Source organism: Lates calcarifer, linkage group LG24, assembly GCF_001640805.2.
Source record: "Lates calcarifer isolate ASB-BC8 linkage group LG24, TLL_Latcal_v3, whole genome shotgun sequence".
Taxonomy (NCBI): Eukaryota; Metazoa; Chordata; class Actinopteri; family Centropomidae; genus Lates; species Lates calcarifer.
In genome coordinates, this window is record NC_066856.1 from 14,556,820 (window position 1) to 14,574,551 (window position 17,732).

Here is a 17,732-nt window from a genome sequence, read left to right on the forward strand (position 1 = left end):
GATTCGCACATGTTAAAAGCTAGTTTGTCAAATTTACAGCAGTCAGCTTCCAAGCAGCTCCTGCAGAGTTGGAGAGGCTTTCAGGAACTCAGCGATAAATGCAAGAGTCGCAGCTCAACACCTAATTATTCAGAGCATGAACTCATGACAGAGGCTGGTCTGGAAAAAAGTCTCATTGAAGAAAATGTAATTGATGAGATCATGGTTAACTTTAACATACCAGAGAAGCTCAAGGAGGAACTGGCTTGTCTTTCAGTAAAAGTCAAAACTGAGAGTGACAATGAAGAAAAGATGGCTGCCAGGTTAATCAAAAAAGATAACATTGATTCTAAGATATCTCATTCCCCCACAGAAGATGATGTTACTGTCAGGGATGTTATTCAAGATGAGAAAGCTAATGTTGACGTGAGCTCCATGATTAAAAAATTCACAAACATTAACCAGCCTAAACAATCAGACATGGGCAGTATTCCCTTGATAACAGAGACAGTGAAGCATAAATCAACTGACCAGGAAACTAAAGGCGATGAAGAAAGGCAGCTTTATAGTACAGTAATGTTTGTGGAAGAAGATACAGAGGAAGGAAGAATGGAAGAAAATCAAAGTGAGGAGAGCATGAGCATCCCTGAGAATGAGCTTATCAGTGATTGTGAGTCAGGTTCAGGTGAGGAGGGGCAGAATATCACAAGTACCAATAAAGATGTAGAAGAGAGAGAGAGCTCTAAACAAAGTGTATCTCACTCAGAAGCAGTTGAGCAACAACCGGAAGTTGAATGTGAGGAAATAAAACAGGGGAGAAGTGCAGAAGAAGACTTCTCCAACTGTGACAGCCACTCTGAGGAAGAAGTGGACAAGCAACAGAGCTCTAACTACTATGTAGAGCTGAACATGGGCAGGAAGGAGAGTGTCCCCAGCCCAGATAGTGAAAAACAGTCTGAGGAAGAGGAAGAGCCACCAGAGGTAAAATGTAAGGAGCTGAGCAACAAGTCTGAGAAGGAGCCAAAGATTCAAAAATTGTGCGTCACTGATGAAAATGCAGGTAACTCAGATGTGGATGAGCCAGCTTCTTCAGAGGAAGAGCAGCTGGAGGTTGAATGTAAGAACCTGAAGGTTATAATTGAGGAAAGTTTGTCAGGCAATGAGGAAGAGAAGGAGAGTATTGAGGAAGAGGAGCACCTTGATGATCTGCCAGATCATGAGGAAGAGATGACAAAGTGTAAAAAGCTAAAAGCTTTGATAGAGGAGGCAGAGGGGGACAAGGTTAACTCAGACAATGAGGATCCCTGCTTGATAAAGTCTGACAGTTTAACAAAGCCTTATGGATTGAATGCAGATGAGGACAGCGGGAATGACCACAGCAGCTGTGAAGAGCAGATAGAGGTAAAGATTGAGCAAATCAGTAGCTCAATTGAAGAAGATTTAAGCTACTCTGAAAAAGAGTCCAGCTCAGAGGAGGAACATGCCAAAATGGACAGATACATGAGGGAGAGCTGTAAAACAAAGCAGTTGGTCGTCACGAAGGCTGTGGAAGAAGTCAAACATCAAGCTGAGGAGATAATATCCAAATCAGTTGCAGAGAGGATAAGCCTTCTGGAAAAGAAAGTCGCAGAAGCACAAAAGAGAAAAAATGTTCCAGAGAGTCCTGCTGTCAGGCGGTTTTCTCAAAAAAATGTCCACCTGGAGTCAGATGTGGAGGATTCACCCTCTGACTCTCCCACGTCTCAGTCAGCTCTCTGCACCCGATCAGCTCCTCAGTCTTCACTGTCTTTCAGCTATGATTCCAGTGGAGTTATTACCACGGAGCCTGAAGGCAACAGAGTCAGATCCATCAGGGAAATGTTCTTGGCAAAGAGTGCCATAGACATTCAGCCTGGACCCAGACGTTTCTCAAACTCATCTGAGCTGTCTGAGTTGAGAGCACAGACCTCTGCTAGCGGTGGCTATCAGACTCAGACTTCAAGTGAGCTGTCCAGCGGTGAAGACGATTCAGCACGGAAATCTATCACTAAAGGGTTTGTGAGGAGGACAATTGAGAGACTTTATGGCAAGAAAGAGGTGACTGCAGACGAGGAGGGAAGTGAAAGACCCCCGTCTGCATCAAAACAGAAAAAGAAAGAACATTCAAGCATTTTCTCCCCCTTCCACATAGTGCGATCTAAAGCAATGTCTGAGTTGTCTTACTTCAATTCCACTAATGCAATGGACACCTTGAGTGAAGCAACAAGATGCATTGCTTTTAATGCACAAGTTGGGCCTGGAGACAGTGTTCCTATTGATAATGGACTATGGCTAATTAGAGAAAACACAGTGATCAGAAAATCAGTTTCAGACCCAGTGAGTATAAACAAAGCCCTCACAAACCCTCCTGTGGGCGAGGGAATGTGTGAGGACACAGAACAGAACACCCCGTATTCACTTTTCAGTACAAAGTCTGAACAGGAAGACAACACAAAGTCATTTTCGAGAAAGTGCACCTACTTTTCTTTGCCCCATGCCAGCGACTCAGACGCGTGTCAGGATGACCTGAGCACGGCGAGCAAGGGTAGCGTGAACGGTGGTGACAGCATCACAGACACTAAAGACAATCCAGAGGATGCTAAAACGTGGGCAGAGAGGAATGGCACGCTGCCCGCTGGTGGTGTTACTGATTTTAAGATGAAGGATAACAAAGTGCACCCAATGGTAGAGGTTCCGCCGGGTGGTGAGGTTGTAGTGGTGCAGCCTGGGAAAGGTCAGGGTGTTATGAACAGGAGGCTTCCTGAGCCTGATATGTTGGACTTCCTGTACAATTTTTGTGGTGAGCACTGTCCCATTCTATAAGGACATTTTTGCAGCTTTTTAACAGAAATCACACAATCAATAAACAAAAACTCAAGACTTTTATTGTCTAAATTCAGAGGTACATCCCCCAAATACATGTTGGGCCACAGTATATAATTTTATTTTTGGTGCCTACACTTTGATGTTGCCATAGTCTTGGCATAATACACTATCATATGTCAACTCACTTGAGCTAACTGCCGAATGTATAACACTGTTTCACAGATACACAAGCCAATGGATTCAATTTTTATCACATTGTACCATATTTGTTGAGAGCTTGTGATACTGTTTATCAGTTTATGTTCAATGTTCAACGTAAAAATAGTCAATGTTTTTTTTTTTTTTGGTACCACCTTGATTGTATATTTGCCATACACCCTCCAGAGCAGCTCTTTTCTTATTATAGGTTGCCTGTCACCAAGAACAAGCAACTCAGAGCATTACTGTAATCTTGTTTTAAAACTATTAAAACAGATCAAGTCCCCGCTGATGGTCAGGCAACGAGGTCAATCCCCCACTGCACTGTGCGAACAGGTCAGTTTGTGGTCGCAGCTCAGGTTTGGCCTGGAGTTCAGGTCAAAATGGTGCTGTTTTTTTGTTTTCTTACCCTCAGAAAAGCAAATAAAGTGAAATGGGTTGTGTGCAGATTGTAGAAATTGTAAGTAAATACTTTAATATTGTTTTGTATATTTGTTACTTACAGTGTAAATAAGATATACATCAATTTTCACTGAGTAACGATAGTTTATCACATATTTATGATAACATGACCTTTCTGAGTAGGATAAATGGTGTTATTGTTTACAATGTGGCAGCTGTGACAATTTTGTCTCTTTAAATTGATGTGTAAGAATAAAAGTGTGTATTTACAACTGTTGGAGTGTCTCTTTATAATGACTTTTTCCTGGATTCGATTAAACATACACTGCAAATCACATGATGGAGATGATCCTAGTGCAGTAAGTAAAAGTCAAAAGGCCAAGGCAAACGCGGTGTTAAAGTTACCTTAGGAAGCTCAGCTCAGTTGTTGCTGATCAGTATCAGATCTCTGAGGAGGAGCGGGGACCTCTGTTTTCTCACTCTCTGCCTGAGGAAGTATCCATGTTGTTCTAAGGTTGTTTTCTTTCTCAGAAGTTGCCATCGAGCTGGTCCATGTTGTGACAGGAGTGTCGAGGAATGCACTAAGTGGGGAGTGTTTATATCTGCAACTACAAAGAGAAAACATGACAGTTAGACAATTCCCACAATTGACACTTATCTCAAAAATGTAAATGTGATCTTAATTAGTGCAATTTATATTCATTAGCATTTAATATTCTGAAGATAATGATTAATTCTGCCATTTTATTAGCGTAATGAATGCACTGACACACAAATGTTTACTGCAACAATGGCCACTAGATGGCGTTGCACAATACCAATACTTGTCTGAAGCAGGAGAGTAAAGGTACACAATAACACACTCACCTGTTGTTTCTACCAAGAAAAGAATCTGGGCAAGAGACAACATTTTAAAGTGTTTATTATTTAAATAAATATTTACATAACAGCTTCGTATAAATCAAATTTCTTTTTCTTACACGACACATCGTTCTAAAAGCAACTGCTGACACGAGGAAGAAAATAAGGGATGGATTACAATGATACTGTAAATCTGTGTGTTGAGAGAGGCAGAAGTCCAACTTAACCCCTCGTGTTGATCACTGAGCAAATATTCCTGTTTGCAATCATAAAGGCTGAACGTGGATGACATTTACCATCACTCACATACCGTTTAACACCTGAGCCTTAAGATCTTGCACATCTTCCATTATAGATTTTATTATAGTATGCATAAATCTACATGATAATTTCATATACATTTTAATTTGTTGTTACTAAGGAATAGGAGGATGATACTCTACGCTAACTCATTAAAAGGCCAGATGCCGCTTAGAAGAACATGTGGCTAAAAAGAAAAGAAAACAAATCAACATTGTAAGTCACACATTATTCATTCAGGCACAAACAAAGCAATAGACAGCCTTGATGAACTCAAAAGACATCACTCATACAGTATAGGCTACAATGCCCTGCTAAATGGTGTACAGTATATGGCTCAGCTTGGAAAACTAAAAACAGTTCAGGCAAGGTGATCTAAGAAAATTAGAGCACACAGTTAATGCCCAAGCTACAGTTCTAACCCACATCTCTTCGATCAGATTATTGAAATGAGTCCCGCCGGTCAGAATCACCTGGTTACGATGATTTAGTTTGAAATGTGAAATCAACAGGGACTGATGTAGGAAAAAAGTCAACCTCAACTGCTCGGTGTACATCGTGCAGTTGTGACTTTAAGCGTAAAACACAAATTGAAACAATGGCAGCATCACTGTTGACTGTCAAGAGATGAAAAAACCCTCAATGTACATATAGTTTACTCCATGACAGGTATAAAAAACATTACAACAGAGTGAAGACAAACTCTAAAATAACCGTTTATTTAATGCAATCAATTGATACTATGCTTCTCAGGGATGGGGAAAAAACAATGAAATGCTCTTTGTTTTCTATTGCTGTCAGTTCATGCATGTAAACTCTATACTTCTAATAAAACCAATTGTTTGCTTAAAAATGTATAAAGAAAATACTCTTTTTTTTTTCAAAATACTATGCAGGGAGGGATTAAAGGGTGAATTAATAACATTTTTCAACAACACCTTGTTGTTTTCATCCTGAGATTTAAACCAATGTGTATCCTCTCCAAGGATTAATTTAGTTTTTTAATCATTACACAAATAAAGACTCTGTGTCAGACACTTTTTTTTAGCGAGGGCGGGTCCTGTTAGTCAGTGAGCGTCTCGGTTGAATCCCATCATTACCTTTCCCCTGGGCTGTCATACCGCGTCAGTTTTGGGTTGGGACGAGCGTGTTCCGCTCACAAAGTTATAAACCAAAAACTGAGAGGTACCAAAGTACTGCGTGGCAAAGAGTTTCCCGTCGGGAGTGGGGTCGGAGAAAGCGATCTCGTCTTTGCTCAGGTATGAACCGTATATGAAGTTGTTCCTGTGCAGAAAAAACAAAACAGGAAGCGTTATTTTAGTTTTTCAGGTGATGTAGGAGATGTAAATGTTGGCAGGCCGTAGACACACTGACCTGAGGCACTCGAGCATGCGCGAGGCGATGCCCTGGCGTCTCATCATGTTGACGACCCAGATGCGGCTGATCCCGCAGATCGCTGGTTCTGGCGTGGTGGAGCAACACCAGGCTCTCTGCCGTTCAAACATCACCTTCTCTCCCTCTGAACCCTCCGGTACAGGCTCCTCGATCACCCGGTACCCCTGTGACCAATCACAGACACATACACGAACAAGGCTCAGTATTAAACCTAAACTAATGTCCAAGTCTATCAATTTCAGATCATTTTTTTGACATACGTGGTATCGACAGGTGTCTCACCTCTTGTATGTGCTCCGCTATCAGGCATCCAGCCACTTTCTTGTCATTGGAGATAAAGAGGAAGGTCTTGGTCTGAGAGGGACACTTGGTCTCCACCTGCTGGAAGCCGAGGTCATTGTCCACCATCTCTCTGATCTCCTCAACCTGTGGAACAAACAAGCTGCTGTTTAATTGAGAAATAATACGGTGGTGGTGGCTAAATAATTCCAGTTCATGAACACCTGCCATCTGAATGATGTCAAGTGCTATGTGTGCATTATAAAGGGTTAGATACTTCTTGTACTATATTATGTATGACTGAATTTTCCTGTATTGTGATACTGTACAAGATATGACACCCTCTATAGCCTTAGGCCCTTAACACAGGCTCTAAAATAGTCTCTCTACAGTTTATTTCCCACATGAAATAATAAGCTCAAATTGGTTTAACCATTATAATTTATCCAAGGGAAGATAGCAGTTACATTTCCTTTTGTTAGGCTGTATTATACTAGAAGACATTTTATTCAAGACATTTTTCTTCTGTCTTTTTCTATTGTCTATTTAATGCCTCACTTTCAAATGCCTTGTGTCTGAATGGTGCTATATAAATAAACCTGCCTTGTCTTGCCTACTGAAATACATATAACTGCTTTAGCAAGGCTGCCCACGACACTGACAACCACCGAAAAAAGCCACTTTCTGTAAACACTACCTTCTTCAGAGCATATTTGGGATCATCTGGCAGGACAAGAATGATTTTGCCGTCAGGATACTCTCCCAGAATCCTCTCTTTTTTCCATCCCTGAAAAAACATAAAAGAGAAACTGTTATATACAGTAACCATCTGACCATCTTAAATTTGACTACCTGGTGTTAATGTTCTTATCATGTCACTTTTCTTGCTCTTTATTATTGGTTATGTCTTAATTCAGTTACATGCTGCTGCACCAACAGGATAATTTCACCTAATGTTTGTCAAATGGCAGAATATTGTGAGTGAAAATTACTTGTATTAAACATCAGGAAAACTTCTTAATACTTAGCTTTGGACCTTTTATGGTGGTGAGGAGTCAGAACCAACCTGTGCTCCATTACTGAATTCCACCTGCTGTATTACAACATGCTCAGGGTTGTTTCCTGTTATTGGTTCAGATTACCTTGTTGCTCTTAATGTACCAAACTGCAGTCTGGCTCTCTCAGTCAGTTACCATCAAAGTTTATGTTCTCAGGCATCCATTGAACTTAACTGAACAGTGACTAAGTGCTCTAAAGCTCAAATAAACTACTCACAGCCCGATGTGGATGCTCTTTCAGTGCATTTAAAAAAAGACTGTTGCGTGGATACACTGGTGTTTTGCCCTGATGAGTCAATACTGTGAACCAGTCGGCAAGACAAATAATAGACGCCTCATTTAAGGAAACTCGCTCTCACCACGTATTTGACGGCGCTGATGAACTGATTGTGGAAGAGTAAATGCTGAGATTCATCCTCGGGGTTGGCAGCAGAGTAGAGCATCCCACACACGCTGCAGGCTACTGCTCCAAAATGTTTCTGTCCTGCATCCTGGCAGACAAAGGAAATAACTGATCATTGCTTTTATCTAAATACATCCTTCAAAAACAGCAAGAATAAATTAATAGAGTCCTACATTTTAATTACTGGAAGACGACATTAACAAATCCACTTACAATAATAGTTTGGGTGCCATCTTTGTCAGCCTCCTTCAGTTTCTTGACTTCTCTTTGCATACAGGCATCAGAGAGAGGAGTCCCACCATCTTGTGGCTTTCGCTGCTCTGCTGTGATATAAAAACACTCATCAGACTACTACCAGTTTCTACTGAAAAAAACCCATGTCAAACAATTTTAAGAGAAACTTCTTACTCTTGACAAGGCTTTTCCGATGTCTTCTCAGCTGCCTTGGCTGTTTCTGTCTTATTCTCTGGAGAGGGATCAACATCAGTGACTGTAAGAAAAGGTGAGATTTTTACACACTGGTAACATTTTGTACAAACAGTTGGAGCAGTTAAAAAAAAAAAAACACGCTCCATTTTTATATCTGTCATAGAAATATGCACTCATACTAATAACATACATTTTTAGCTTCACAGTTTCCATGGTCTTCTTGACAATATCACAATTTATATTATGTTAAATCTGTATCAAAAGTGTTTTCCAGACAGCGTGCTATTGTTCTTTCTCAGATTTCATAATCCAGTGATGACAGTACAAATAATATTAAATGGTTCAGGGTACAAATGAGAATAATTGCTCAGTAAAAGATAACCTGAAGACAGAGTCAGTGCTGCATTTAGCAATGCCACAAAAAACATGACAGAAGTTTAAATAAATCGTGTCACTTGCAAATAAATACATACCTGCAAGCTTCTGCTCACTCTGCTGTGCACCATCAGACGCTTTCAAGCTCTTTTCAGAGGAAACGGAAGAAGTGGGAGTTGATGAGAGTGGATCAGCTGTATCCTATGTAAAAGGAAGAGAGAACAGATAAGCGACAGTATATTCACATATACCGATTGTGAACCACACTATAGCAGAATTTATCTTTGAGTTACCTTGCATTTGCCATCTTCCCCTGATGGTGGGTTTGGGGTTTTCCGAGACATGGAAGCAGCATCAGGCTTAGAAACATCAGGTTTTGTCTCAGATGTGGTTGAAACAGTGTGTTGAGATGTTGTTGGAGCCGCCTGCTTCAGCTGTGCTGCACCTCCACTGGCAGTAGGTTTTACCTGGTTGGGAGCAGAAGCAGCAGGCTTGTGCTGACCCGGAGCCAAAACTGCATTTGGCTGCGGCGTTGTTAGGACAGGAGGCTTTAATGGAGCTTTAGCTGAAGGAGCAGGTTTTGATGAAGCTGCAGCTGTAGGTGTGGCCTTTGACTGGAGGGTTGTTGCAACAGCAGGTTTTGATTGTGGATTGGTGAAAGCAGCAGGTTTTAGCTGAGCCGTAGCTGCTACAGTGGGCTTTGACTGTCCTGAGATCTGCCCAGCAGGCGTGAGCGGAGCTTTGAGTTTTGCCTGGCTGGCAAGCTGTGATGAAACTGTGGATTTTGACTGAACTGCGGGTTTAGACTGAGCTTTGGGGTTTGACTGAGGGATGGGTCGGGTCAGTTGTGTGGGTCTCAGCTGAGGATTGGGCTTTACCGGAGCTACTGGTAACGGGTCATCATCTAGCTCAAAGTCATCAGGGGAATACTTGGGCCTGGGTTTGTATGGCTTGTACTCGACGGGCTTCGGTTTTTGCGCATTAAGTCCGTTGGGCATGGGAGGAGGTACAGCTGGGAGGGTCCTCTTGGCTGCTGACCTGGTGACTTTTGGGGCCGGCCCTCGAGCAGGGCCTGCTTTAGAAGTCTGAGCCTTACTTTGCCTTGTAGATCTACGGGTTTCAGTACTAGGGGGTTCAGTTTTAGAGGTTTCCGTTTTGGCAGGTTCAGCTTTAGCAGGGTGCAGATTTGGAGGTTTCTGCTTTAGAGGGTTCAGATTTGGAAGTTTCTGTTTTAGTCGGTTCTGTTTTAATGGGTTCAGCCTTGGGAGTCTCAGTCTTAGGAACTTCTGCCTTGGGTGTAGCAGGTGTGCTAGTTGAGGGAGGGCTAGGGGGAGACGTTACTGATGGACTTGCAGGTGAAGGAGTTGTGGTCAGAGGACTCATTGAAAATGGAGAGGTGGCAGACATGGGTGTTTGCCAGTCCATGTCTGAAAACATCTGATTTGCCTGGTCAGACTTCAGTTTCTTGACGCGTGCCCAGGACATTTTCTCTCTCTGCAGCTCCACCTGTCTCAGTCTTTGATATCTCGTTAGCTTCTTCTTCTCGTGGGCTTTCAGCGGCACTGAAACTTGCGTGATGAAGAAGCGTCTCTTCTGAGGCTCTGCAGCAGGTTTGGCCTCAGCCGAATCAGCTGGGGCTGAGCTGGGCTGAGCCGCAGACGCCTCCTCAGCGGGGGTCACTGAAGCAGAGCACCCTTCTGGTCCGGCAGGAGTTGCAACATTAATAGTATCTGAATCCTGCGTGTTAACAGGTGGACTTTCCATCTTGCCGGCTTCATCCTTGGCTGCTGTGGCTGTGGTGGTGGTGGCGGTGGCGGCAGCAGCAGCAGCAGCAGCAGCTGCTGCCGCTGCTTGTTTCTCCTCCTCTATCCTCTTCAGCAGCATGCTATCTGTGGCAATGTCCTCTGCAATTTCCTGACACAGAGCTAAGAGGTTCAGCTGCTGTCTGTTTGCCGTTCTCTTAGACGCCGCAGCTTTTTGCTCAGCCAGAGCTGCCAGCCGAGCTTTGGTCCTGGCTTGTGTATTCATTTCTTGCTTCTTGGGTTTTTCTGGCTCCTGTCCCTTTTTATCATCCTCAGCCTTCTCGCCGGCTGCACTGTTTGGCTTCAAGTTGGTCCCACTGACGTCGTCTTTAGTTTTCTCATTAACCTTTTCATCAGCCTTTTTAGGAGGGGCTGCCTCAGGTGTTTCCTGGAGTTTTTCTATTATTGTAATGTCACTGTCTTCCTCATTCTCCTCCTCTGCTACTACGATCTCACGACCAATCTCTATATCCTCCAAAATCTGCACTTCTTGTAGATCCAAATTACCCTCAGCATTCTCTATCACCACCGCATTACAATCTTCATTTGTGTGTTGAGCAGTGATGTCCATCATGTCAGATGATGGTTCCAAATTTTCTACTTCAAAACCTTCCCCTGTTGATATTTCTGTGCTAACCCTGGTCATCTTATCCTCATCTGAACCAGTCAGTGAAGCATCTTTGACCTCATGCACTTCTCCCTCAGGGAAGACGGTTTGTCTGGAACCATTTAAAAGCCTCTGATTTTCTGCTTCACCTACTAAAGCACTGTCTGGACTCACCTCCTCTGAAAGCGAGGCGGACAAACCTGATTCTGCTGCTGCTTGAGTGACAATATCAAAGTGAATTTCACTCTCTGGGACCGGTTCTAAGATCACATACTCCTCAGACGTACTATCTGGTACCTCAGGCTTGGCAGCGGTGGTGGCTTGTTGCTGTCGTCACCGTGATGTCTGTGACCTCCTGAGGTCCAGCGTCCTCCTGCACCTGTTCGGAAAACTCTGTGACACTGACGCACTCTGGAAAGCCATTCCTTTCACTTTTTTCCCTTGCATCTTCTGACTGGCCATCTGGCATGCTGATATCATCGCTGGAGCTGATCACTGCAACTTGTTTCACATCCACATTCATGTTACTCTGCTCCAACTGTGCGGGGAGAGAACTTTCTGGCACGCTGACGCTTTGTGCTTCCATTTCAGCTGCTGCTTGGCTGTCGCAAATTTGTCGCTTATCGTTGTCCTCATTTCCCACTTGTGGGTCACAAATTTCTTTGCTCTCCTCATTAGTAGATGCATCTTCTTTTACCTGCTGGGTCTCTGTGTTCTGTACATCCAGTAAAGACACACCATCACGCTCCTCTGATGCTGCAGATGTCTCCCTATCGTCATTACTCTCAGGACTGCTAATGGGCTCGTACACTATCTGGTTTTCATGACGCTGAACCTCTGACTGATTAACAGTCTTAATCTGCTCTTCTGATGCCTGAATTACAACATCAGTGTCATCTGGCTGGCCACAAACAAAAACGATTACTTCATTGCTTCCAGTTCCCTCTCCTTGTCCTTCAATAATGGTGTCAGCCTTATCACCAGAAATGACTGCAGCCTCATTAATCATTTGCTTCCCCGTTCCCTCCTCTAAGGCAGAATCCACTGGTTCTATTGATCCACTTATTACATCCATATCCCTGTGGATAACTTCAGCACTGGGTTCTGTCTCAGGCATATTTTCATTTTCTTTATTTTCCAAATTTGTCACAGGAAGAGGTTTCTGAATTGCATTTGATAAGGCTGCAGTGTGTTCACTGACTTCCTCCATCCCATGGTTTTGTTGCTCTGCTATAGGTGCTGCAGTAGTTTCCATGCTTGTTTGAATCTCTACATCTTTTTGAACATTGTCTGTGTTGAGTTCACTGACCTCCTGGCTTGCCTTGTATTGTATTTCCACTACAGATCCAGGATCAGAAATCTCCTCTGTTGTTGCTGCTGTTTCCGCATTCCATTTCTGTTTGATTCTCAGTAGCATGAACACATTCAGTGATAACCTCTTCCTTGTTTTCCCTCCTCTCAGTACAAGCAACGATAGCATCTTTTTCAAGTTCAGTGTCTGTGGTGAGTTCATTGACCTCCTGACCTCTCTGGCTCTGTGTCTGTGTTGCAGCTGTTAGATCAGCAACCTCCTCAGGTGCTGCTGCTGTCTGCATTTCCATTTCTATTGGACTCTCAGTAGCATTGACACATCTCATGATAACTTTGTTTTCATTTTCATTACACTCATTTGCAGGAACCTTTAGATCTTCTTTTATTTCAGATTCAGTGACTTGGCTTTTCTGACTTTGTATTTCCACTTTAGATGCTAGACCAGAAATCTCAGATGTCGATGAAACCTGTGTTTCCATTTTGATTTGATTGATGTCCGTGCTATGTTCACTTACATCCTGGCTCCTCTGGCCTTGTATTTCTACTGTAGGTGCTACTTTAGAAATCTCTGATGTTGTAGTAGTCTCCATATCAACTTCACTTTGGCTTTTCTGACTTTCTCTTAACACTGAAGAGGCTGGATTCTCTGGTGCAGCCACAGATTCAAAGTTTATCCCGTCTTCATCCATCACATTTTGAGAATTTTCAACCATTAGGTCGTCGTGAACCTTTGTAGATATGTCCGTAGCATGTCCGCTGACTTCCTGGCTTTTCATTTCCACTGTGGGTGATGTGTTAGTTACATCCCCTGGTGTTGTGGTTCTTATTTTTTGTATTTCCACTGAAGGAGCCGAGTTAGAGATCTCTGATGTTGCTGTCATAGGCAATTCCATTTCCATTTGACACTCTGGTGCAGCCATGGGTTCAAACGTTCGCCTTGTTTTCATTTTGCACAAACTTAGAATTTTCAACTTTTTGATCCTCATGAAATTCATCAGGCCTGTCTGTGGTAGATTCACTGACTTCCTGACTCATCTGGTTTTGTATTTCCACTGTAGATGCTAGGTGAGAAAGCTCCTGCGATGTAGCTGCAGTCTGCATATCCACTTGTGTTTGATTCTCTGGAGCAGCGACACACTCAGCATCAACCCTGTCTTCGTCTTCTGTGCTCTGACAATTTGTAGCTGGATGTTCGTTTGCTTTATTAGATATGTCTGTGGTGGGTTCACTCACTTCTGGGCTCTCCTGCCTTTTCACCTCAAGTGTAGGTGCTGGATTAGAAATCTCTGATGTTGTATGCATTTCAATTTTGTTTTGACTCTGGGGTCCAGTAGCACACACAGAGCTCTCAATTTTTTCAGGATTTTCACTCACAACATCTCCTTTCTGATTTTGTATTTCCACCTTAGGGGCTGCATGACAAATCTGTGATGTCGATGTGGTCTGCATTTCCACAATTTTAGAATTTTCAACCACACCATCCTTATTAAATTCAGCAGATACATCTGTGACAGCTTCACCAACCTCTTGGATTTTCTGGCCTTGTGCAGAGGCTGGATTAGAAATCTCCTGCTCTGATGTCGTTGTGGTCTGTGTATCCATTTTGTTTTGACTACTTGGTGCAGTGGCACACTCAAAGTTCACCCCCTTTTCTTTTTCCATACTTGTCGACTTTACCTTCACATCTTCAGCAGGTATTTCTGTAGTGTGGTCGTCACCTCTGTGGTTCTCCTGGTTTTGTGCAGCCTCTCCAGGTGCTGAGTCAGACATCCCCTCTGATGTTATTTTAGTCTGCATGCCCATGTCTATTTGACTCTCTTGGACTGTGACACATTCAGGTAGCACCTCTCTTTGTTTTTGCCCGTGCATTGCCTCGCAATCAGGTGTCAATATTTGAGCACAGCTGTCAGTCATCTTGTTTGTCACGCCACTGCTCAGCTGTACCTCAACAAAAGACCCGGGACCGGCAACAGACTGAGTCGACTGGAATTCAACTCCTTTTCTTTCACTTTCTTCAAGCTTTTCTTCAGACTTTCTGACTACTTTGTTCACCCCATCACAGGAGTTGGTAATTTTCTCTGGCACTTGGTCTGGCATGTGTACAGATTTCGACTGTTCTTTAAAGGTAACTTGGATTTTGACACTGAGGTCTGTTTGGCTCTCTGGATTACTGTTTCCTACCAGGATCTCTTCTGGAGCAGAGTTTGCTTTGTTTGACAACACTTTCTCTTCTATACCTACATCTTTAAGCTCTGCTGAGGCACTGGCTGCTTCAATCACTCCTTTCATTTCACATTCACTCTCCTTAGTTTTACATTTTCTATTCAGGTCCATTCCTTCAGAAACAAACTCTGTGGTCTCCTTTATTTCAGTTTCACTGCTCACACCTGTCTGACTTTCTGGTCTGCAAGCTGAGCCTGCTGTTTCATGTGCCTCATCTTCCCCTTCACAGCTTGGAATCACCTCTCCACTAAGAGAGCATAGTGTTTCCGCTGTCAGTGCTAGTGTTTTATCATCTACATCCTTTCGGCTTTTGGTGGACAACTCCTTTTCATTTTCCTCAGCCTCAGGTGTGATGCAAGGAGCATCTGCAGCTGCAGCAGCTGCAGAGTGTAATATTCCTCTAGATGATGGTAGTGTGTCATTATCTATGAGCTTTTGGCTTTCTGAATTTTTTAATTCCTCATGTTTACTAGTCTTAGCACTGCCTGACACAGAGACTGAAGTCTCCTTTGACTCTGCTTGTGCTGCATTATCTGACTTTTCTTGTCTCCTGAGTTCTGTAAGAGACTCTGCAGATTCTTTTTTCTCATTCTGATTAGCATCACCCACATTTTGACTATCTGGCAAATCTGAGAATCTGCCATAATTATGGTCCATCTGTACGGGGTCTGTAGGTGCAGATGGTAACCCTTGGCTTGTTTCCTGTGGGTCAGAGGATGACTCTTCAGCCTTACGCTTCGCTTTGTTAGAATATTTTCTGATACAGCGGGCCTTGTCACCATCATCCCTCTCTCGAAAGAGGTCAATCTTACTGCTGTCACTACTCAACTCATCGTCAGAGTCTGTAGAGGCTGTTCGCTTCAGGGAAGCTTTGGAGTTAGCTTTCTGTGAGGGAGCTTCTCCGCAGGAGGCACTTGTGGTGTTCAGGAGCTTGGCTTTTTTGATAGGCGGGTCAGAAATGGTTTTGCTGGGATCCTTCGAAGGCGAGCTCTGTTTGGATGACTTGGCTGGTTTATTTCCCTCTTCTGCTGAAGTGGACAGTTTTTTCTTGGTCCGGGGGGCTGCTGACTTTTCTTGCGAATTTCCTGTTTTCAGGGACCTATTAATGGTAGCTGGTGCAGTTTTGGATGGAAGTGCCTCCCCATCCTCATCCAACTTCCTCATCTTGGGCTGAGAGTCATGAGGAGTTGGTCCTCTCTTTGGGGCCGGCATTCTGTCAGAAAACATTAGTTGAAAATAGATAAATTACAACAAACATAATAAAGCCACAACTACAAAACAAATACAACGTAATGTTAAATTTATGATGTAAAAAACTGGCTAGGATTCACAATCCTGTTTCTTTTATCCTCTGTGGTGGAATAATAACATGCGGTGAAGCCCTCCTGAATAGATAACCTGCCCCCAAACCACATCAAAATAACACATCTGCACAATTGGGAAATAAGTAAATTCAAGGCTTATATTATATTATTATGTCCTGTAATTCTTTTCCAGTTGCATTAATAGTTACCTGGTTTTCCTATAAGCAACAAGGCTGGCTAACGTTGGACATAAACAGTGACAGATCGTAGTTAAACTAGATGGCTAACGAGTCACACAATGTACGATCTACATTTACTCACTTATCCAGCGCCTGTGTAAAGGATCTTATAGCTTGTCTGACAGCCGACAGAGACTGTTGCCCTCACAAGCTGTGCAGACAGTCAGAAATGGCCAGTTGAGTAGCTAAGAGTGGCTAGTGTGCTAGCTGAAGAGTCCACAGTGAGGGGGAGCTAACGCTAGCAGCAGCAGCCAACTCGCAACAAATGAGCGAAACGAGACTCGCTGTTCCAAGTCAGCGGAAAAACAGCGGCCAACACAGCCCGAGTCCACAGTTTACAGAGCAACCCCCACGATACTAACCCCAGCGAAAACAAAAAGGCACGACGTACGTCAGTGAAACTCACTTTTGATGTTTTCTTTTTCAACAACAGCTGTTTTTTTCCCTGTGAATAAAAATTAACTGTACTTCCGGAGGGAAACGGCGGATGTGACGTAGCAGCCCTTCAGCCACACTCAAAACCGAGATTGTAGTTTTGGAAAATTTAATTTTAAATATTTAGATTTTTTTTACATTTATTATCAGAGACTGTGATGTAAATGTAAATTTAACTAATGGAAAATTTCTTGTTTACAACTTTCAAAAACTGTTACTATATGTATATATCTATGTTTTATAGTCATGGGTTTAAAAAGATCTTTCACTGAACTATATATATCTGTATTAAGTCTTTTACCTACTTGCTTGCACATAATATTCATATATTTATGTTTATTTACCTTTGTTGTGTGGTTGTCCCTGTTTTTGCTGTATTTCCTGTCTTCCTGATCTTTGGTATTGGTACTGTGTTTGAGTACAATGACAGCCAGAAGAAAGTCCTGGTGTGTGTAAACATGCCCAATTTGGAGTAGAAAGTTAATAATATACAACATACAGGCAAAACAAAAGGCAAACTTAAGGAAAAGTGCAAAAGTATTGGCAGCGAAATGTCCTTAAAGTGTGCTAAAAAGTACTTGTCCTGCAGTAAAATGACCACTAGTGAATAGTTTTACTTTGAAAACAGGACTTTACTTGTATCAGGATATTTTCACATTGTAATGTTACTACTTTTATTTAGATAAAGGGTCCAAATACTTCTTTCACTGCTGAAAATCGCGACATCAGGTCTCTCAAGTGAGCTGGATGTCTTTTCTGGCAAAGTGTTGAGTATGTGATCTCTGCTTTATTGGTGCCATGCTTTCACATCTATTACCAGGTCACATAGTTGTAGTTTGTTTGTGGGTTTTCTTCAAAGCTTCTGTTAATATGGACAGAGCAAAACCATTAATATTTCAAAAAACTAACAGTGAATCTTTATACACTGTTTCTCAAAATTTCCACACTCAAAGATCATAGCTAAATATCCCAAATGGTTCAGTCTCTTGGAGATGTTCAACATACTGTATAAACAGGCCTCAAGGGGTGTTTCAGTCAAACCAAATCTAATGAGAGGTTAGACATCTTTTTCCAGGAATATGTTGTCATTTAAGACACATTTAAAATATACTGTGGCTGTAATGTTGCTAATTTGTTTTTGATTAATTACTAAAGCTCAAACAGTGAAGAGTAAATTAATTTCCTTTCCCTCAGGATCAATTATTTAATGAAATCTTTGATAATAATAAAATATAAAATAGTGTGGAGGGTGGTCTTAAAAGTTTCCCCGCCTTTTGATGATTTAAAT

General features: G+C 42.4%; 1 protein-coding gene and 1 pseudogene across 3 annotated transcripts; both read right to left on the reverse strand.

Moving 5' to 3' along the window:
* Positions 1-4,328: 4,328 nt before the first annotated feature.
* On the reverse strand, positions 4,329-10,971 carry LOC108895019 (N-acetyltransferase ESCO2-like; annotated as a pseudogene).
* A 1,974-nt stretch (positions 10,972-12,945) lies between these two features.
* Positions 12,946-16,500, reverse strand: LOC108895018 (nucleolar protein dao-5). Of its 3 annotated transcripts, none has more exons than XM_018693676.2 (2): positions 16,401-16,500; positions 12,946-15,679 (listed from the first exon to the last, which is right to left on the reverse strand). In XM_018693676.2, exon 2 carries the CDS (start codon positions 15,676-15,678, stop codon positions 13,168-13,170), a length of 2,511 nt encoding a protein of 836 aa, XP_018549192.1. In that variant the 5' UTR covers position 15,679; positions 16,401-16,500; the 3' UTR covers positions 12,946-13,167. The 3 variants fall into 3 exon arrangements, with proteins under 3 accessions (XP_018549192.1, XP_018549191.1, XP_018549189.1); XM_018693675.2 differs by having other exon boundaries at positions 16,416-16,496; XM_018693673.2 differs by lacking the exon at positions 16,401-16,500 and adding an exon at positions 16,092-16,379.
* Positions 16,501-17,732: the final 1,232 nt, after the last annotated feature.